At 49.8% G+C, this 21,096-nt stretch overlaps 1 protein-coding gene across 3 annotated transcripts; it reads left to right on the forward strand.

Annotated features, from left to right (window-relative positions):
• The first annotated feature begins 145 nt into the window (after window positions 1-145).
• Window positions 146-18,538, forward strand: BBS1 (Bardet-Biedl syndrome 1). 3 transcript variants are annotated; one of them, XM_068555310.1, is made up of 17 exons: window positions 146-220; window positions 567-643; window positions 759-793; window positions 3,458-3,730; window positions 3,846-3,892; window positions 4,034-4,072; window positions 4,195-4,267; window positions 6,258-6,389; window positions 7,234-7,340; window positions 8,726-8,846; window positions 9,023-9,181; window positions 10,286-10,355; window positions 10,943-11,101; window positions 13,586-13,719; window positions 14,767-14,901; window positions 15,718-15,804; window positions 18,334-18,538. In XM_068555310.1, exons 1-17 carry the CDS (start codon window positions 174-176, stop codon window positions 18,409-18,411), a joined length of 1,773 nt encoding a protein of 590 aa, XP_068411411.1. In that variant the 5' UTR covers window positions 146-173; the 3' UTR covers window positions 18,412-18,538. The 3 variants fall into 3 exon arrangements, with proteins under 3 accessions (XP_068411411.1, XP_068411410.1, XP_068411412.1); XM_068555309.1 differs by lacking the exon at window positions 18,334-18,538 and adding an exon at window positions 16,038-18,208; XM_068555311.1 differs by lacking the exon at window positions 18,334-18,538 and adding an exon at window positions 16,038-18,208 and having other exon boundaries at window positions 14,812-14,901.
• The last annotated feature ends 2,558 nt before the right edge of the window (window positions 18,539-21,096 follow it).

Consider the following 21,096-nt stretch of genomic DNA (forward strand, 5'->3'; position numbering starts at 1 on the left):
TCAGTAGCTAGAAACCCGGCAGAAGCCAGAGCATCCTGCTCGCTGGCCTCTCCGTCCCGGGCCGGAAAGCTGAGCGCCCGGAACCTTTATACGCGAGCTTTGCAGAACCCGGGCTCTATTAGGCGCTGCGCGGCGGCTTGCCGGAGCTGGTTGCCAAGGTGACGCCTGAGAAGATGGCTGCTGCGTCTTCGTCGGATTCCGACAGCGGCAGAGCTGAGAGGTGAAGGCTGGGGTCCTGGAGGCCTCTTTTCCTACCTATGTAAAGAGGGTGCCCTGGTCCCCGGGATCTGGGCTCCTGCGGTTCTCAGCAGCGCTGGCGGTCCTTGAAGGGCTCTTAGAGATCAAGTGGGGAAACTGAGGCCCAAGGAGTGAATGGGTGCGTGTGGGTGATTCGAGGTCATTCTGTGCGCCGGTGGTGGAGCCTGGACTTGGACCCAGATGTTCTATACCCCTAGTTCAGAGCTCCCTACACACCTCATTCTCAGAAACCAGCTCCGGCAAGTTTTCTTCCCCTCCCTTGGGATTCATCTTCCGCGCCCCCCGCAACTCTTTCCCTCTTCTCCCAGCAGTGAAGCCAGTTCGAAATGGCTGGATGCACACTACGACCCCATGGCCAACATCCACACCTTTTCCGCCTGCCTGGGTGAGTCTCTGGGACCAGGAACCCCGGTTCTTGGGGGACGGAGGAGTCAGATGGTTCTGTAGTGAAGCCTCTAGAATTCTGAGACCCTGGCTTATGGCTGTTTTATGTTTTCCAGAGCTGGCAGATTTGCATGGGGACGGGGAGTACAAGGTAAGCATATCACCCCATAGGTGAGACTTCCCGATGGCTCCAAAGAAGCTCAGCATAATCTGGGATTAACGTGTACTTTGAAAAAGCACATTTAGGGTTAAATTTTATTTTTAATGTGGAAAGTGAAGAGAACCTGTTGATTTCACAGTACAGACTGCAGAAAGTAAAGCAAAGCAAAATGCTGCTGGAAATTATACTAAGATAAAGCCTCTTAATTTTGTTAACTTGAGGTAATTCTTTGCTGGAACGGCATATCCCTTGGTTGGGGGTGGGCGTTACTCTGGAGGGAAAGTAGAAGGGAGGAGAGTGAGAGTTTTATGTTTATCAAAAGGGCATAGGGACTTCCCTAGTGGTCCAGTGGTTAAGACTCCATGCTCCCAATGCAGGGGGCCCGGGTGCAATCCCTGGTCAGGGAACTAGATCCCGCATGCCGCAACTAAAGATCCCACGTGCCGCAACTAAGACCCCAGTGCAGCCAAATAAATAAATAAAAAAATTTTTTTTTAAAAAAGGCATAGATTTTAAGATTAGCCATGAGCTAATCATTGTTGAAGCTGGATGATGAGTATTTGGGGGTTCATTATATGAGTCTCTCTACTTTTGTATATGACTGAAAATTTTCCATAATAAAAAGGTTAAATTTTAAATTTAATTTAAAGTATAAAGGTAAGTAAATAAAATGTAAATAAAGAAATAAAAAATTGGGGGGCTTTCCTGGCGGTCCAGTGGTTAAGAGTCCACACTTCCAGTGCAAGGGGTGTGGGTTCGACCCCTGGTTGGGGAACTAAGATCCCACATGCCGCATGGTGCAGTCAAGAAAATATAAAAAAAAAAAAGATAAAAAATTTTGAAGGCACAGGTTTTTAAAAGGTTGAGATATATATTGGGCTAAAGAAAGGAAGTTAACATGTCTGGACTAGACTCTCTTTGAGGCAGTTTCACATACATAGATATTATTTATTAGTGGGAAAATAGATTCTGAGAGGCCGAGTTTACCGAGTTTGTAAAAGGTGGCAGACCTGGGTCTGTCAGCTCAGCCCTCAGCAAGGGCAGTGAACCCACAATGGGTGTGTTATGTGGGCAGCTTGAAGGGAATCATACCCTACATGGACTGTGCAGTAGGATTTGGTGACTTTGGCCCCCAAATTCCTATCCATAAATCATTCAACAATTCGGCAAGCATACAGTGAACCCCTTCTGTGTGTCAGGTGTTGTGCACACACTAAACTCAGAAATGAGTCAGTCCATAGTCAGAAGGAGATATAGACAATGTCCTTAATTCATCCATAATGTTGACTGAACACCTAGTGTATGCTTGGCGCTGGGCTGACAGCAGTGAAGGGTAGAGAAATCACAGACCCAATAACTAATGTGAAATGGTAATGCTTTTGTGTAATAACTTTTTCAATGGCTAGTTTGCTTACTGTCGATTCCCAGCATCTAACCCAGTGCCTGGCACAAATTAGATACTTGATAAATATTTTGGGGGTAGATGAGTGGATGCTAAAATAGAATATATGGAAAGTATTACGGGAGCACCAATGAAAGAACAGTGAATCTATCAGGAGGCACTAGAGGGCAGTAACATGAACTGGTGCTGAAGAATGAATGAAGTGTACCAAGAAGGCATGGAAGAGAGGAGGGCATTCCAGGCAGAGGGAACAGCACAAGCAGAGGCAGAGAGGCTTGGAAGTTCACAGCATATTTGGAAAGAGTAAATTTGAAATTAGAAAGTTGAGGCCGATATGAAATAATAGTTAAGACCGCTGGCTTTGGATCCAGACAGACCTAGGTTCAGGTCCTAACTCTACCACTTACTAGCCGTGTGACTTTTACCTAACATCTCTAAGCCACAGCTTCCTCATGTGTGAAATGAGGCTAATAATCGTACCTACCTCACAGGCTGTTGCTAGGATTAAATGAAAGGATGCATGAAGTTACTGGTGTGGCTCCTAGCACACTGTACATGCTCAGAATCTGGGTATTCTGTGGCAGCCCCCATTCTGGCTGGAGCATAGCATGGATAGGGAGGTGTTAGAAAACAAGTTGGGAACCAGATCAGAGGGGCCTTGAAGGCCTCACTCAGGAGAATGGGCTTGCATGACAGCTACAGTGGCTTGGAGGGTGGAAAAGACAGGCTGAGGAGCTTGGTTCTCCTCTCTGGGTCCATAGAGCACATCCTGCTCTGCGTGATTGGTTCTGCATCTTTAGCTCTGTTCTCATTTGGAAGCCAGGCCTCAGAGCCCAGATATGAGTTTCAGGCCCCCCACTGACCTCAGCAACTGTTCCAGTGTCTAGAACAGTGCCTGGCATGGAGCAGGCCCTGAAGAAATGTTTACTGAACAAACGATGAAAACATCGGCTGCCACCTATTCCTCGCTAGGTTCTCTAGTTGATTATCTCGTTTGATTTTCACTACAAGTGTCATATGGTAGGTATTCCCCTTTTGCACGTGGGAAAACTGTGGCTCAGGAAGTTGCATCAGTTTTCCCAAGGTCACACGGCTTGCAAGCCTTATTGTAAAGCCTTTGCCCTTCCCCCACCCACCCATGGTGCATTGTGAGCATATATGAATGTGTACCAGCAAAAAGCTAAGCCCAAGAAGAAGGGCAGTAGGGGGGTCTTTATACCCTGAGCCTGGAATCAACCAGCCTCTCTCTGCAGCTGGTGGTGGGGGACCTTGGCCCAGGTGGGCAGCAGCCCCGCCTGAAGGTGCTTAAAGGACCCACAGTGCTGAGCGAAAGCCCGCTACCTGCCCTGCCAGCCGCTGCTGCCACCTTCCTCATGGAGCAACACGAACCCCGGACACCAGCGCTGGCACTCGCGTCAGGCCCTTGTGTGTATGTGTATAAGAATCTCAGGCCCTACTTCAAGTTCACCCTGCCCCAGTTGCCTCCAAACCCCCTGGAACAAGACCTTTGGAACCAGGCCAAAGAGGTGAGTGATGGGCGGAATGAGAACAAGAAGGCGAAGGGGGCAGCCTCGGGGTTGTCCTCGTTCCCTGCCTGGCTCTGGTGCTCACACGCTGTACCTTCTTCCCATGCTGGCCCAGGACCGCATTGACCCCCTGACCCTGAAGGAGATGCTGGAGGGCATCCGGTAAGATCCCACTTCCCCCTTCGTATGCCTCCTACCCCTCCCTCACTCCCCCACCCCTACGCCTTCATCCCAGAGCCCGCAGTCTGACCCCCAGGCCCTGTTCCTTAACTAAACCTGCCATGATGGTCCCTCTCCTTACAGGGAGAAGGCAGAGGTGCCTTTGTCTGTGCAGTCACTCAGGTAAGGGACCTCTGGAGGGCCAGAGCTCCAGAAGCTCCCAGGGGGGAGGGAGCGGCTGTGGAGTGGCCTGGGGAGGGCAGCCAGACCCAAGGCATGCAGGTGTCAGTGCTCTGTGTGTCCAGGTTTCTGCAGCTGGAGCTGAGTGAAATGGAGGCATTTGTGAACCAGCACAAGTCCAAGTCCATCAGGCGGCAGGTACTGCCCCCTCTCTTATTTCCCTAGAAAAAATATGGAAAGTTTTTTAAAAAGACCATGTAACATTAGTGGTAAATTCTACAGACAAACGCGACTAGTTTTACTTTGCAGTTACCCTTCCACATATATAGTCACAAAGCTGCAGGGCTTCTACTTTCCAGTTAACAGTGACAGCTTTTTTTTTTTTAAATAAATTTATTTATTTATTTTCATTTAAAAAATTTTTTGCTGCATTGGGTCTTTGTTGCTGCTCACGGACTTTCTCTAGTTGCAGTGAGCGGGGGCTACTCTTCATTGTGGTGAGCGGGGGCTACTCTTCGTTGCAGTGCGCAGGCTTCTCATTGCAGTGGCTTCTCTTGTTGCGGAGCATGGGCTCTAGGTGCGCGGGCTCAGTAGTTGTGGCACGCGGGCTCAGTAGTTGTGGTGCATGGGCTTAGTTGCTGCACAGCATGTGGGATCTTCCCGGACCAGGGCTTGAACCCGTGTCGCCTGCACTGGCAGGCGGATTCCTAACCACTGTGCCACCAGGGAAGCCCCACAGTGACAGCTCTGAATTGATATATAGTTATGTAGCTTTATATAACTTTTATCATCTTGGGGGTAAAGGTAATATATTTTCATTAGAGAAAACTTTGAAAATAAAGAGAAATATAAAGGAGAAATATAAGTGACCACACTCACTACTCAGAGGTACTCTTACCATTTTGGTACATTTCCTTTATAAATATGCTTTTATACCCTGCTTCCCTTGAGTACATAACATTATATCTTGAGCATTAGTCTTGAAGAACTCCATTTTTAATCAAGTGGCCCCTTGATTATTTCATTGATTATTCATTATTTCATTCGTAGTTTATGTAACTATTCACATGCAGGTCATTGGAGAAGAAATGTCTCCTTTTTATGCACTTCATATTCTTCTTAGTTATGCTTTTAATGGCTTTATTGATGATCCTATTCGTTGATGAACTCCAGTGGTTCCTGACCTAGGAGTTCCTGACCCTAGCCCAGGGATGGGCTCCCATAGCTGTCCCTGCATTTCAGAAAGCCACAGGGGAACTGGCTACTTCCGGTAGAGGCCACGTGGGCCGAACACACTGACCAGCACATACCTCGGCATCTGGCTAGCCTTAGACAGTTCTGCGAGAGACATTGTTCTCTCCTCCTGATCAGCAGCTCAGGTTCACAGTTGTCACTATCTTTGAGTGCTCTTAAAATCAGTAAGTGAATTAAGTAAGTATTGCTTAAGAGATGCAGTTTTGGGGAGGCCATCGTTCCAAGTATGTGCCATGGTTACATGATTGGGAGCCACTAACATCCAGATTTCTATAACTTTTCTCCTTCCACTAGGCATTGAGGATCATTCCTTTTTTTTAAATCTTAAAGATAGTCACATAATGAACAGCTTTATCCAAAGAAACATTTTAGTCCCACTAAATTATTTCCATAGGAGAAATTCCTAAAAAAGGGATCATCCCCTTCTCTTGTTTTCTCTCCAATCACAATTAGAAGAAGAACATATGCCCACTGTAGAAACTGTAGGAAATCACAATGAAGAAATTAAACATCACCTATGATCTCATTGTCTAGAGATAACCAGTGTTTGTATTTAAGGGTTTAGCTTTCCAGCATGTTTTTTTATTCATATATTTTTTTAAAACTGGGGTAATACTAACATAACTTTTTACCTGTGTTTTCTCTTAATACATTAGAAGCATCCTCCCTGTCATTGAGTCTTCTTGTAAAATGTGATTTTTGTAAATGACTGCATGGGTTTTTTATCATACAGATAGTTTATAATTGACTTAGACAATCCTCTTTTGTTAGAAAGTTAGGTTTGTTGCAGTAAACACCTTTGTACATAAATCTTCTGTCGCATCTCTGATACTCTTCCTCCTCCTTTGCCCTCTTTCTTCCTGGGGCATCCTGGGAGCATCTGGGGGGACAGTGTGAGGGGAGCTACTGGGTGACCCCTGGAGTCCCTCTGCAGACAGTCATCACCACCATGACCACCTTAAAGAAGAACCTGGCTGACGAGGACGCTGTGTCCTGCCTGGTGCTGGGCACTGAGAACAAGGAGCTCCTGGTGCTGGACCCAGAGGCCTTCACTGTTTTGGCCAAGGTCAGTGTGGGGCCTGGCCGTGGGCACACCCGTGGTCCAGGCTCCATTCCCTCCCCCATTCCCCAATATCTCCTGCCCCCCCAGTTAGTTCTTGGTAATATGTGTTCATTGTAGAAAATTATAAAATGTAGATAAGCGTAAAGAAAGAGATATAGGGACTTGCCTGGCAATCCAGTGGTTAAGACTCTGTGCTTCCACTGCAGGAGGCACGGGTTCAAGCCCTGGTCGGGGAACTAAGATCCCACATGCCATGTGATGGGGCCAAAAAAAAAAAAAAGAAGAAGAAAAGAAAAGGATATATATGCCCAAATCCCACCACCCACAGATAAGTCTTTGGCATAAGTCTTCCCAGACATTTTCATATTTAGACACAGATATATAACTTTACATAATTTTTTTTTTTTTACAAATATGGCCTCGTGGTATAGGATCATGTAAGCTACTGTTTTCATGTAGCAGAAGCGTATCAATATCTTTCCATATCTATATAAAACCACACCAGCCTTTTCAAAGGCCACACAACATTGATTATATAGATGTACCCTGTCACCTATTGTACACTTGTTTGCAGTTTTTTGCTATTATTAACACCACCACAGTGGGCTTCCTTGCCCAAACATCTTTGCGTGCTTATCTAAATGCTTCCTTACGATGCATTCCTAGAAGTGGCCTCGTTTAGTCAAAGGGCTACATGTTGCCGACTTTCCTTCCAGAAAAATTGTACAAGTTTAAACTGTGACCAGCAGGGTGTGAGTGAGGAGATTGGGACTTGGAGGAATTACTTCAGGTCAGGGAAGGGCTGGGGCTCCAGGGAAATCCGGATGTTTGAGTCTCTTCTTTGCAGATGAGCCTACCCAGCGTCCCCGTCTTCCTGGAGGTTTCTGGCCAGTTTGATGTGGAGTTCCGTCTTGCTGCTGCCTGCCGCAACGGGAACATCTATATGCTGAGAAGGTAGCCACATCCGTGGTCTCTGGGGCCAGAGGAACATCTCAGAAACCTGGTGGTTTTGAGGGCTTGTAGGATGAGCTGGGGGCTTTGGGGCTGGAATGTGGGAATGGAAAGAGCTGAGAACTTCATATAGGAGGCAGAGCCCTTGAGCACAGGGGACGTGTGGAGGCTTGTCCGATGGGGCCTGGCAAAGTGAGAGACCGGGCTGGGTGGCCGTAACACGAGTGATGCAATCAGATATTAGAAGAAATAAAAATAGTCTCTCATATTTGTTCTGTTGCTTTTATAGGTATGTGAAATTTCCTTATGCATTAGTTTGATATTTCTCAACAGTCATTTTTTTTAATTCAAGAAATGTTTTTGAGCACCTACTATGTATTAAGCATCGTATAAGGTATTGGGGATATATTGATGAGCAAAACATAAACAAAGTCCCTGCCCTTGTGGGAAGATAGATATTAAAGTCAACAAACCAAGATAATATTGCAAACTGGATGCGTGCTATGGAGGAAAAATCTAGGCTCAATGGGAAAAAATAATGGGGTCAGGGTGATCAGCAAATGCCTGTCTGGGGAGATGACTTGAAGGTTAAGAAGGAGCCAGTTGTTCAAAAAGTGAAGCAAGAGTGTTACAGGCAGAGGAAATTTAAGCGAACTCTAGGTGGGAAAGACATTGTCATGTGCCACTCAAGCTTGGTGGCAAGACATGACGTAGAGACCAGGGTCGGGTCATGCAGGACCTGGTGGGACATGGTAAAGATTTTGGATTTTATCCGAAGTGCAGTAGAAAACTGTTATGGGGTTTTACTCAGAAGAATGACATGACCCGTTTACATTTTTTAAAGATTACCATGCTGGGTGGAGGGTAGTTTGGAAGGAGCCCCGGAGACCAGTGGGGAAGCTCTCAGACGAGTCAGCAGGTGGGAGATGACTCTGGCTCAGACTTAAGAAAGGTGGGCTAGAGCCTGTGATGGACAGACAGGAATTATCCCTACTTTCTGGATAAGAGAAATTAAGACTCAGAGGCCAGGAAACTGAGAACAGTGCATTTACAGAGTAAACTCCTCATGCTTTTCTGATAAATTACTAAACTGCATCAGTCCATTACTTTGTCTAACCTGCGGTACGCTCACTGTAAACTGGTAAATGCCAGGTTATCACACAAATTACTGTGGTGAAGTTGAGAGGAAGGCTAGGAGGGAAGACACACTTCCTGTTATCCAAGGTCATGCAGCTACTAAGTCATAGAGGTGGAACTAATACCGCAGTCATCTGCTTGTGAGCCAAGGTTCCTGCCAGGATGGTCTGTGGGGCTTGGAAAGAGGAAGGTCAGCCGGGGAAGGAGAGAGGGTTTCTCTGGGGCTGGGAGAGTGTGTCTTTATTCCACAGAGACTCCAAGCGCCCCAAGTACTGCATTGAGCTGAGCGCCCAGCCTGTGGGGCTTGTCCGGGTTCACAAGGTCCTGGTGGTGGGCAGCAACCAAGACAGCCTGCACGGCTTCACCCACAAGGTGCGGCCTCCGGGCAAGCAGCAGCCCCAGCCCTTCCGCCCGCGCCTCCTCAGCACCCCCCGCAGCAGGCGAGCCCTTCTGGCCTTCCCTTCCCAGCAACTCCAGCCACCCCTTCTTTCCGCTCTTAAGCCCTGAGCCCCCTGCAGACACTTAGCCGTCCCCCGTCCCCCCTGCAGGGTAAGAGGCTGTGGACAGTGCAGATGCCCGAGGCCATCCTGACCATGAACCTCCTGGAGCAGCGCTCCCGGGGCCTGCAGGCCGTCATGGCCGGACTGGCCAACGGAGAGGTCCGCATCTACCGCGACAAGGCCCTGCTCAGCGTCATCCGCACGCCGGTGAGCTGCTGACTCCTCCTTGCCCCGCTCCCGCCGGTGGGGCCCCTTAGCTGCCTCTCCTGACCCCACTCCACCTGCCATCCTTAACTTCTGATGCATTTTGAAAACATTCGCTGAGCATCTCCTATGGACAACTCACTGTATTAGAAGGATAAATCAGTGACTGAATCCTTACTGTCAGGGAACTTACAGTCTGAAGTGATAGCCAGCTAGAGACACAGCTGATTCAAATACAAGGCAGACTAAAGCAGAGCAAAGCACTGAAAAAGCACAGAGGCAGCCTAGTGACTGGGGGCGGTGGTGAAGGATAAATGGGGACGGAACTCAGGAGCCATTTCACAGGGCAAATCACAATTCAGCTGGGCCTTGAAGCAGTCTGCTTCGATAAATGGAGTGGATAAATGGAGATAGAATATTCCAGACTGGAAATAACATGAACAAAGGCTGAGAGGCATGAGTGTTCTTTAAAGGAATCCAGGTAGTTTGATGAACCTGGACCAGAGTTTTTCAAACAAAATCAATTTAATAGGCCAGCAACAGAACCAGAAAAAAGAAGTTCAGAATATATCACATGTGAAACTTTGTGTACCTGTATGTATAAAGTGTCGTATGTCACAATGTAAAATTGGAAAGCAGCTGGTTTGGACCACAGGCTGCTGGGAGGGCAGGCGGTGTGGTGTGCGGGTTGGGGAAAGGGCAGGGAGAGAACTGATAGAAAAGGCAGTTTGGCGTCAGATGCGGAAGGTCTTGAATGTCCTAACAAGGAGGGCAAAAGCCACTGGAGGTTTTTCAGCAGGGAATAGGCGTGGTCGTGTTTGTATTTTTGAAAGGCAGCAGAGGCAGCAGTGTGAAAGACACTGGGGAGGAAGACTAGGCTGGGAGACCTCTTAGAAAGCTGACCCCAAAGCCAGTGACGTTCAGTCTGGAACTGCGGCCGTGGCAGAGAGGAGGGGGCTGGGATTAGAGGCGGCGTGGCTCCAGGCCTCGCCTCACATCTCACCTCTTACGTCATACCTGGGGTCTCCCAGCCTTATCCCCCTCCCCCCAGTCTTGCTCTCCTCACTGAGTCATTATCCCAGCTAAACTCTGACATCTCCACCGTAGGATGCAGTGACCAGCCTTTGCTTTGGCCGCTACGGGCGGGAAGATCACACCCTCATCATGACTACACGAGGTGAGGAGAGTCAGGCCTGGCAAGGGTTTTAAAGTTGGGAGTCAGTGAGATAGGCCAGATCCTGGGAAAGAAGAGGAGGCGGATGTGGAACATGGGTGGGCCTGGGTTTGGAAAGCAGGGCTTGCAGACACACGTCCTGTCTGGGCTGGGCCTTCACTGGGGACAGCTCACTAGCAGTCTGATGTCGCTACCTGGGGGCCAGGCCCTGGCTGTGTCTCCAGTTCACCCCAGTATCAGCCACAATGCCAGGAACATCACAGTGGTCAATAAATAACTGCTAGGGAATTCCCTGGCGGTCCAGTGGTTAGGGCTCTGCTCTTCCACTACAGGGGGCCCGGGTTCGATCCCTGGTCAGGGAAGTAAGATCCTGCAAGCAGAGTGGCGCAGCCAAAAATAAACAAGTAAATCAACTGCTAAATGAATGAATTAATTAATGGTAGGACACACTTCATTCCTTCCAGAAACTCAGAGTCTCAGCAGGAAGACTGAAATGGGTCGATATGAGACAGATTGTTTGGGAAGAAAGAATGGGAATGTAGGGTAGAACTGGAGAGGACAAATCTGCTTCTGTCTGTCCTCCTCCCTAGGTGGTGGCCTGATTATCAAGATCCTGAAGCGCACAGCAGTGTTTGTGGAGGGGGGAGGTGAAGCAGGTCCCCCACCAGCCCAGGCCATGAAACTTAACATGCCCCGAAAGACCCGGCTTTATGTGGATCAGACACTGCGAGAGCGGGAAGCCGGCACCGGTGAGATTCAGGCTGGCTCCTTCCTCTTCCTCCTCCCTTGCGCCAAAGCAGCAGGAACTGGGTGAATGCCACCTGGGTGCCCTGAGCAGTGGGAGGAGACCTGGGTGAACCGGGTGGGTCTCATGCCTCTGGAAGCCCAGAGACAGCCTAGGAGGTACACCCTGCCAACAAAGAGCTAGACCTCAAGGTGGAAGGTGCTGTGGGTGAGGGCGAGAGCCCCTAGAATTCGAGGAAGGAGCAGCCACTTCTAGATGCAGGAATTCTCATGAGAGAAGTAGAATTTGATCAAGGTTCTTCCTTATCCTATTTGATTTTCCTGCTCTTTTTGTTCATTCATTCATTCATTCATTCACTTAATACCTATGATTATGTCAGGCCTTGTGCCAGGTGCCTAGAATTAGGCCAGTCCCTACCTAAAGAGCTCAGTAGACCTTGCTAACTTCATGTTGCATGACAGGTGTAGAATAAGTCTCTGCAGAGGGCTGTTGAGACACACAAGGGAGTGTGTTTGCCTGGGAGCCTGGGAAAGGCTTCAGAGACAGGTGATATTGGATTTGACCCTAAAAGATGATTATAAGCCTACCAGCCAGAGAGGGAGAGGGGAGGGCGATTTAGGCAGAGGCTTGGGAAAAGGCACAGGGCTGGCCCTACCTGGATATAAGCAGCATCTGCCATGTAGCTGCGGGTGCATTGCAGGAAGGTTCAGTGGCCAGAGGGGAGGCTGGAAAAGCAGGTCAGCTGGCTCCAAAAGGGCCTGGAATGCAAAGTTAAGATGTTTTGGTTTATTCCGTGTAGTGGAGAGATGGGAAAGATGTTAAGCAGAAAAATACAGTAACTCAACCCCCTCTGTCTTTGAAAGGAATCTGGCTTACAGTTTAAAGGATAAATTACAGGATAAAGAAAATAGCTAGCAGGCTGTTGTAGCCTAGAGAACCCAAGAGAAGCAATTGATATATTAGAGAAATAATTAGGAAGTTCTCTAAGGTATAATGAAAATAGCAAAAATCAATAGCTTTTGTATATACCAACAGTATCCAGTTAGAAAAGAGAAAGTCTCCATTCACAATAGCAAAGAAATCCTTAGACATAAACTTAACAAGAAAACATACAAAGTCTAATAAAGAAAATTATAAGACTGCTTTAAAGAACAGGAAAGACCACCTGAATATTTAAATGATGAGACTTACGAAGTCTCAGGGTAGTAAGACCTAAAGTTGTAAAGCTGTTGATTAGTTAACAGCTTCTGAAATTAATCTAGAAACATAGCAAAGTTACAGTTAAAATTCCAATGGGGTTTATTTTGAGGACTTGACCAGTTGATTCTAAGAGTACATATAAGAAGTTTGGGGAAAATAAGAATGAGGAGACTCAGCCTGTCAGATAGCAGAATGAACTATGAAGCTGTAGGAATTAGCAGCTGTGGCATCAGTATGGGAATTGATACAGGTCAGTGGCACGTTTAGGAAGTCCAGAAACAGACCCTTGTACACGTGGAAAGTCAGTATATGATAGAGGTGTCATTTCAAATTAGTGGGGGAAGGAGAGACTGTCCAAAAAACATAATTAGGACAACTTGTTTCTAGAAAAAAAGTTAGAACTCTACCTCATACCAAACACAAAAGTTAATTCTGGGTAAATTAAAAATAAACTGTGAAAGTATTAGAGGAAAAAGGAAAGATGAAAGGATGGGATAACATAAAGATGAAAGCTTCTGAATGGCAGAAGGCTCCTCGCAGGCACAAGGAGCAAGGACAGACTGGCTGACCAAGGTGCTCAGTCTGGAAAGTAGGGACAGTGGGATGGAGGGGAGGGAGCGGGCTCTGGAGAGGCCTTGAGGAAGAGTCATCCGACCTTGGCAAATGATTAGCTGTGAGGGGTGAACCTTGGTGACTTGATGCATGGGGATCCAGTGACGGAGTTAGGGAAGTGAGGTTGGTTTCCGCAGCGTTGAGCTCCAGGGGTTGATGGGACATCCAGGTGGAGGTGCCCATCAGGCAGTTAGAAGCAGCAGGCAGGCTGGGCGCCGAGCTGCCAAAAATGAGCGCACAGTACCAGGTGCAGACGTGGGCCAGGCCCTGATGCGCCCCTGCCCTCAGGAGCTCGCGGTTGTTCCTCTTTGGGGTGGTCACAGCCGGGGCAGGACATGGATGGTGCAGCGAGGAAGACAGGATGAGAAGAGGACCAAGGACAAAACTCAAGGGAACCCCAGCCCTTACTAGAAGGAGCCAGCAAAGGAGGCTGAGGTTGTGTGGGCAGCCAGGTGGTGGGAGAACCAGGAAGGAGGAGCAGGGAGTGGTCCGCAGCGTCCAGTGTCACCAGAGGCTGGCTGTGGGCCCTCGGTGCTCCTGTTCCCCGCGTTCCCAGCCTCTGCCCGCTGTGCCTTCCTCTTGCACTCTCCCCACGGCCGCCTGAGCACGCTCTCCCCCAGCCCTGCCCCCTCCTCCCGCCTCACGTCCAGCATCGGCCCTTTGTGTGCCTCCTCAGCCATGCACCGGACCTTCCAGGCAGACCTCTACCTGCTGCGCCTCCGGGCCGCCCGTGCCTACGTGCAGGCCCTCGAGTCCAGCCTGAGCCCCGTGTCTGCGACGGCGCGGGAGCCGCTCAAGCTGCACGCCGTGGTGAGCACCCACGTGGCGGGGGGCATCAGGCCACCTCAGGGCCAGAGGGGCAGAGGTCAGGGCTGGACGGGCCCCCCCAGCCCCGGAGCGGATCCCAAGGCAACTAGGCCCTGTGCCCCTTCTCGCCTTCCCAGAGGCCCAGGGCCCAAGTCTCATGTCCTCCTCTGTGAGAGCGCTCTCACCTTCTCTTGCCTGTGCCGCCTCTTCCCCTTGGCTGGCCGCAGAGTGGGGCACGCTCTCCAGCCCCCTCATTCCATGCGGTGCCTCAGACGAGCCCCCAGACTTGGGGCAGGGCACACAGGTGGTCACCTTGGGATGCTTCTTCCCAGGAGCCTGGAGGGACTCTTACAGCTGTGGTACAGGGAAGAAACCTGTTCATTTCGGTAACTGCCGGCAGCCCAAGGAGCTCAGACTGCCCGGTACTGGGAAGGGGCCATCCCGAGACTTACGCTGGCACAAGGAGGATGCGGGGCCCTTGTACTCAGACACAAGTGACCTCAAGGTCGTCAGGGCTCCAGCCGGCTCTGAATGGGTCTCTGAGGTGTGCTGTCTGATCCAGTTGGGCTTCTGATGTCTCTTTCCCTAAAGAAAGTGGATAGATACAGAGAGGAAGCGGCTGCAGAGCAGTCGAGGGGAAGAGGGAGGAAAGTGAAATCCTTGCAGCCACCAGAGGAGGAGAGGAGGAGGTGGGCCAGGCCCTGCGAAGAGCGGGGCGGGGCGGGGCTGGGTGGGGTGGAGCGGGGCGCGGACGCAGGTGGGAGCCAGGGCCGGCTTCCCCAGGCCAGCTGTCCCTCCGACCAACTTGCTGCGTGGCCTCAGTTGAGCCCCTTCTCCGCTCTGGGCTTTTGCTCATCCCTTGCACATGGAGCCAAGCTTCTGAGCTCCGTGCCTTTTGAGGGGCGGATGGACAGTGCGTTAGAGCAGTTCGAGGAAGGTGACTTGAGGGTGCTGATGGGGGAGCAGGTGGGCAGGGCCGGGGTAGGCCGTATTCGGCCCCCAAGGCCACTAGGTCCTACGGGCTTTCTCCCCACCCCACCCTCTGCACAGGTTCAGGGCCTGGGCCCCACCTTTAAGCTCACCCTTCACCTGCAGAACACCTCAACAGCCCGACCCATCCTGGGGCTGCTGGTCTGCTTCCTGTACAACGAGGGGCTCTATGCTCTGCCCCGGGCCTTCTTCAAGGTACTGGACCCACCTTACTGAGACCTGGAGTGAGAAAGGGTGGGGCGGGGCCGGATTAGATGTCCACAGGTCAGAGGTGAGGGAGCTGGCAAGTGGCTACAGCCACAGACCAGACTAGGGTGCAGCAGGGGCCCTGGGGGAGCCCCCGAGACCTGCCTCAGCTGCTTTTCTCCCAGCCTGTGCGAGGTCTCAGGGAGGCACACTGCAGGTTCTGGGAGAACAGTGAGAGTTCAGGCCTCACCGGTGCTGCTCGCAGAAGCCTGTTGGTGCTCTGGGGTCCTAGAGCCCCCCCTGTTTTCCAGCCACTCCTGCAGCAGGAATGGGAGCCCCAAGGAGACTCTTACAGAGTGAAGAGCCTGGTTTCCCCCCGGGTCCAGGTTTGACCCTAAGTTGGAAGGACCAGAAACTGAGAAAGACTTCGGGATATGAAAGAAATAGCCCTGGACTTGGTTGGAGGTTTAGGTTTAGGGACTTCTCTGGCGGCCCAGTGGTTAAGACTCCACGTTTCCCCTACAGGGGGCACGGGTTGGATCCCTGGTCGGGGAACTAAGATCCCGCCTGCTGTGCGGTGTGGCCAAAAGAAAAAAAAAAAAAAAAAAAAGGTTTAGCTTTAATTAGGGACATGCATGCAGCCCTGCAGCATTCACTCCCACCACTGAGCCCACATCCTCCTCAAACGGGCTTGTCATCCCTGCCCACCCTGCCAGGGCACACTGAAGTTCAGCGGGGACAACAGGTATGAGAGTGCTTTGGAATCTACCAAACACCATCTAGGCGTGAGGGCTGACTTCCTTACCTCTTTGTCCCCAAACTTAGGTCCCCTTGCTGGTGCCAGGGCTCAACTACCCCCTGGAGACCTTTGTGGAGAGTCTTAGTGACAAGGGCATCTCAGACATTATCAAGGTAGGTTGCCCGTTGGTACTAGTTGGGGAGGTCAGTGTGAGTGAGTGAGGACAAGGCCCCCGGGTGGCTGCCAGGACGGGCTGGGTGTCTGCCCAGTAGAGGCCTCCCAGCCTCCTCTTCCCCTTTGACAGAGCCCTGCACTAGGGCCAGTGCAGACCAGGCCGTGCTTGGCCTTTGCAGGAGCAGGGGTAGAGGGGGAATGCCCCCTACCACCTTGGGCACCTTCTCCATAGGTGCTGGTGCTCCGAGAAGGCCAGAGCGCACCCCTGCTGAGCGCCCACATCAGCATGCCTGTGAGTGAGGGGCTGGCAGCTGCCTGACCCCTGAGCCCGTGTTAAAGCCCCTGTGGAATCAGGACCAGGGAGATCCAGCCCCTTCCACTGAGCCGGGCAGAGTCCACGGCCCCAGGCCCACTCCGGTGCAGCAGTGTGCTGGGCGACGGCCTCCCTCTCCTCTCCTAGTGCCCCTTTCTCACCACCCTGACCACTGGGTGACCTGCAGCAGCAGGTCGGTGAGTCCCCAGGAGGTTGGGCTCCGTCCTCCTCAGGGAAACCCAGGCATTGGCCCTTTGGGCTCTCTCTTCTCCCCACTTTTCCCCAGAAACCACTCCCAGGTCTGAAGGCAGAGTTCTGAAGTGCTCAAGGTGAGATGAGGGCATAGGCCCAGCCTCCTTGTCTGCCACTTCCCTTAAGCATGTCACTCTGCTGCTGCTGCAGAATTGGCTGGGGCCTTGCCTGAGACAGTCAGAGGCTTTTCTTGGGTGAGACTGAGCCCCCTGTCGCTCCCTGGGGTTCCAGAGGCTTGGCTCCTGCCAGCTCAGCTTGCAGGCAAAACACATGCTCTGATCTCCCCTCGTGAGCTCAGCAGGTGGCCCCTCTTTCTAGTCAGGGGGCCCAGGGAATAGCTGCCTTCCCACAGGAATTCTTGGGCTCAGCCAAGGTCTCAGGCCTGTGATCCTCCATGAAGATCACCAAGGGAGAAGCTGCTGCGGGGGGGCAGAGAGTGCCATGCAGGACCTAGTGGCCCCAGCCCCCCACCAGGCTTCTGAAGACCACACAGCTGCTGCTCCTGACTTGGATGCTCGTGCCCAGAAAGCATCCCAGGAGAGGAAGGCTCAGCTAGGCAGAGCAGAGGTGGGGCCGCGGCACACAGGAGGGGCGTCTCTGGGGTCCTGGTGAGGGGGTTCGGGAGGCAGAAGCCTAGAACTGCCAGTCGAGATGCTCTTCTATGTCCCGGAGCCCAGATCGGTCAGGTGAGTGGCAAGTTCACTGGGCAGTGGCCATAGTGTGAGAGATTCACTGGAAAGGCATGGACCATAGGTGTTGAGTCAGGTTGAAGATTGAACGAAGGTACATGCTTAGACCATAAGCATCAGAGACCCACAGTCTGGGCCCTTGGTGCTTCCTGGAGCCCCCTGGCTAGTCTGCCTGGCCCACCTCACAGCCTTCTTTTGGGTTAGCGCTGCCAGGGCCGCCCTGAGCCATTTGTGAGCCAGGAACCCTACTGCCTGAGGAAGGACCGGTATCTTCTGTCTGACCAGGTACAGCCTAGCATGCGGCAGACAGCTCAGGCTTGTGGGAAGTACCCAAATCCCTGTGTGTTTCAGTTTCCCCAAGCGTAAAATGAGGCAGTTTGACCAGATTCAGCTCTAACATCCCAGAGTTGGCAGCCCCTCTAGAGGAAACAAGGAGTCAACTCCAGAAAGGGGGTACTTGACAGGAGTAAGTGCAGAGCTTTTGCTCTTGAGACCAAGGGCCCCAAGCTGATCGATTCTGCCGGGCGACAGCCTCTGTGCCGGAGACAGTGAGGGACAGCCCACAGTCACCCCCTGTTCTCCCCAGGGAATGCATTCTGGGGCCAGGTTAAGAGAAGCAAGGGGACTGGACCAGAGAAAGAGCCCCATCCCCCTCCTCTCTGCACAGTCCAGCCACTCGCAAACATAGACCAATTGGATCAGGGTGGTCTGGACTTTCTAGATCGAGGCGACTGAGGCACAGTTGGAATAAGCAGGAGGTTTCGTCTGGAAATGGAAAGACAGGAAGAGCGAGTGTCGCTGTCAGTCAGAGAGATGTCAGCTTAACCTGAAGAGTTTTCTGAGAGAGCTTATCAGAGATGGAAGGGCCTGCCCTAGCAGGTATTGGGCCCCTTGTCACTGGAGCTGTGTCACTGGGGCTGGGCCAGATGACCTCACAATCCCTTTCACCCCAGTGAAGTGATGAACTGTGCGAACTCGGAACAAAGGAGTCTGATCTGGGTTCTACTCATAGTTATTCATGATGATGAAAGTGGAGAAACTATTCCTAAGCCCAACACCTAACGTGAATTTATATGATGTAATACAATGTACCTATTATTAAAAAATATGTGAATTGTACTGGTCTGGACAGTGTAAATAAAGCAATACAAAGCAAGAAACTGTGCATGATACCCAATGCCCTCACCAGTTAGAGCTCCAAGAAACTGTACATTAAGGATGAGGAGAGGGCTTCCCTGGTGGCGCAGTGGTTGAGAATCTGCCTGCTAATGCAGGGGACACGGGTTCGAGCCTTGGTCTGGGAAGATCCCACATGCCGCGGAGCAGCTAGGCCCGTGAGCCGCAACTACTGAGCCTGCGCGTCTGGAGCCTGTGCTCCGCAACAAGAGAGGCCACGATAGAGGCCCGCGCACCGCGATGAAGAGTGGCCCCCGCTTGCCACAACTAGAGAAAGCCCTTGCACAGAAACGAAGACCCAACACAGCCAAAAATAAACTAATTAATTAATTAATTAATTAATTTAAAAAAAAAAAGATGAGGAGAGTGGTGCCGCCTTCTTTTTTTGTTTTTTTTTTAAGTATCTAAAAACATGTACCTACTTAGTACTATGGAATTACGCAGTTTATAACAAGAAAACAGCCTCTCAGGAATTTCCTGGCGGTCTAGCAGTTAGGACTCACACTTTCACTGCAGCGGCCCGTGTTCAATCCTTGGTCAGGGAACTAAGATCCTGCAAGCCTCTCCCCATTCCCCAGTACTCCTCCCATGCTACAGTTCTCTTAGCTATTCTTTAAGTATGTTTATGCTTAGACATTATTTCTTGGCTCCCTATCGTAATAGATGAGGCTTATAGCTCTCTTGTGGGAGCACCCTGCCCTCTCCTTTTCTCCCCAGTTTTTAGGTAAATCCATACTCACTGTTTGGATTACTGTGTGAAAGTTATCTACTTACTACAGAGCCAAGAATTGGGCTATAATTAAATTACTTTTTTTGTGTACTTATTTTTCATGGAGTTAATAATTGCCCTGTTTTTTTCATTTGCTTAGTTTTCTATATTATACCGATTGCTAATTCTTCCTCAACCCAGTCTGACGGTTCCTCTTTTTTCTGTACACTTCTATTCATCCCCCGCCTAAGTGAATGCTGTTGGCTCTCTAGAACTGCAGTGAGCACTTCTCCTGGGAATTCTGTTTGCCATGTTCTGGGCTAGATTCCCTAATTCCTGGACCCCATGTCTTTTTTCATAATTCTTCAATTTTTGGTCAGGGAACTGAGATCCCACATGCTTCATGGCATGGCCAAATAATAATAATAATTTGAAAAAAAAACTTGGGCTTCCCTGGTGGCATAGTGGTTAGGAATCTGCCTGCCAATGCAGGGGAAACGGGTTCGAGCCCTGGTCCGGGAAGATCCCACATGCCGCGGAGCAACTAAGCCCGTGTGCCACAACTACTGAGCCTGCACTCTAGAACCCACGAGCCACAACTACCGAAGCCCGCACACCTAGAGCCCGTGCTCCGCAACAAGAGAAGCCACAGCAATGAGAAGCCCGTGCACCGCAATGAAGAGTAGCCCCCGCTCACCGCAGCTAGAGAAAGCCCGCGCGCAGCAACAAAGATCCAACACAACCAAAAATAAATAAATAAGAAAAAGATTATTTTTAAAAAAACTTAAAATGTAAGACAGCAAGAGTATATAAAATGATCAGGCAAACTTGAAAAAGAACCAAACAGAACCTCTAGAAATGAAAAAACATTTGACACATAAAACTCGATGAGTTGGTACAACCACTAAAAACAAAAAAAAACAAAAAAACTTCAATAGATTGGTTTAGCAGTTGATGAAAGACTTAATTGGAAGATAGATTTGTGGAAATTATTCAGAATGCCAGAAACAGAGAAAATAGGAGCTATTAAGAGACAAGGAGGGGGACTTCCCTGGTGGTCCAGTGGCTAAGACTCTGTGCTCCCAATGCAGGGGGCCTGGGTTCGATCCCTGGTCAGGGAACTGGATCCCACATGCCACAACTGAGAGTTCGCATGCTGCAACTAAAGATCCTGTGTGCTGCAACTAAGACCCAACACAGCCAAATATTTTTTTTTAAAAAGACAAGGAGGATGGAGTAGGAAGGTCTAATCAGAGTTCCAGTAGAGGCAGAGAAAACATCTGAAGATATGACTGAGAACTTTCTAGAACTGATGAAAGACATCAATTCATAGAATCAAGAAACCTAAGGAATCCCATTTAGATAAATATAAAGAAAACCACACTTGGACACATCACAGTAAAATGTAGAATACCAAAGACAAAAATATCTTAAAAGCAATTGGAGACAGAAAGTATCTTCAAAGGAACAGTAACAACAAAACAATGAAATAGATGACAGCTGACTTACAGCAACAATAGACACCAGAAGACAGAATAATATTTTCAATATGTTGACAGGAAATAACTAGAATTTATTCTAGAATTCTACACCCAGCAAAAAATAATTTAAAAGGGTAAAAAACTAGACAAGATAGGACAATAGCACAAAATAAAGGAGTAGAAATATATCCAAGAACGTTAATTACAACAGATAAAATGACTAAATACTGGGACTTCCCTGGCCGGCAGTCCAGTGGTTAAGACTCTGTGCTTCCACTGCAAGGGGCACAGGTTTGATCCCTGGTCAGGGAACTAAGATCCCACATGCTGTGTGGCGTGGCCAAAAAAAATTGACTATACTTCAGTTATTAGAAGACAAAGATTTAAACAATCCATCTACAGGCCATTCTTAAGAGGCAGAGAATGAAAGTAAAAGAATCAAAACTCAACATACTTGGAATAGAAGGGAACTTTCTCAGCCTAATAAAAGTCATCTATTAAATAAGTAAACACAGCAAACATATTTTATGGTGAAATATTGAAATCATTCCGTCTAATGTGAGAAACAAGTCAAGGGTAGCCACCCTTTCTTCCACCCAGAGAGGCAAGAAAAATAAGAGATAGTTCCCCGGTGGTCTAGTGGTTAGGATGCTTGGCTTTCACTGCCATGG

Source organism: Eschrichtius robustus, chromosome 11, assembly GCF_028021215.1.
Source record: "Eschrichtius robustus isolate mEscRob2 chromosome 11, mEscRob2.pri, whole genome shotgun sequence".
NCBI lineage: Eukaryota > Metazoa > Chordata > Mammalia > Artiodactyla > Eschrichtiidae > Eschrichtius > Eschrichtius robustus.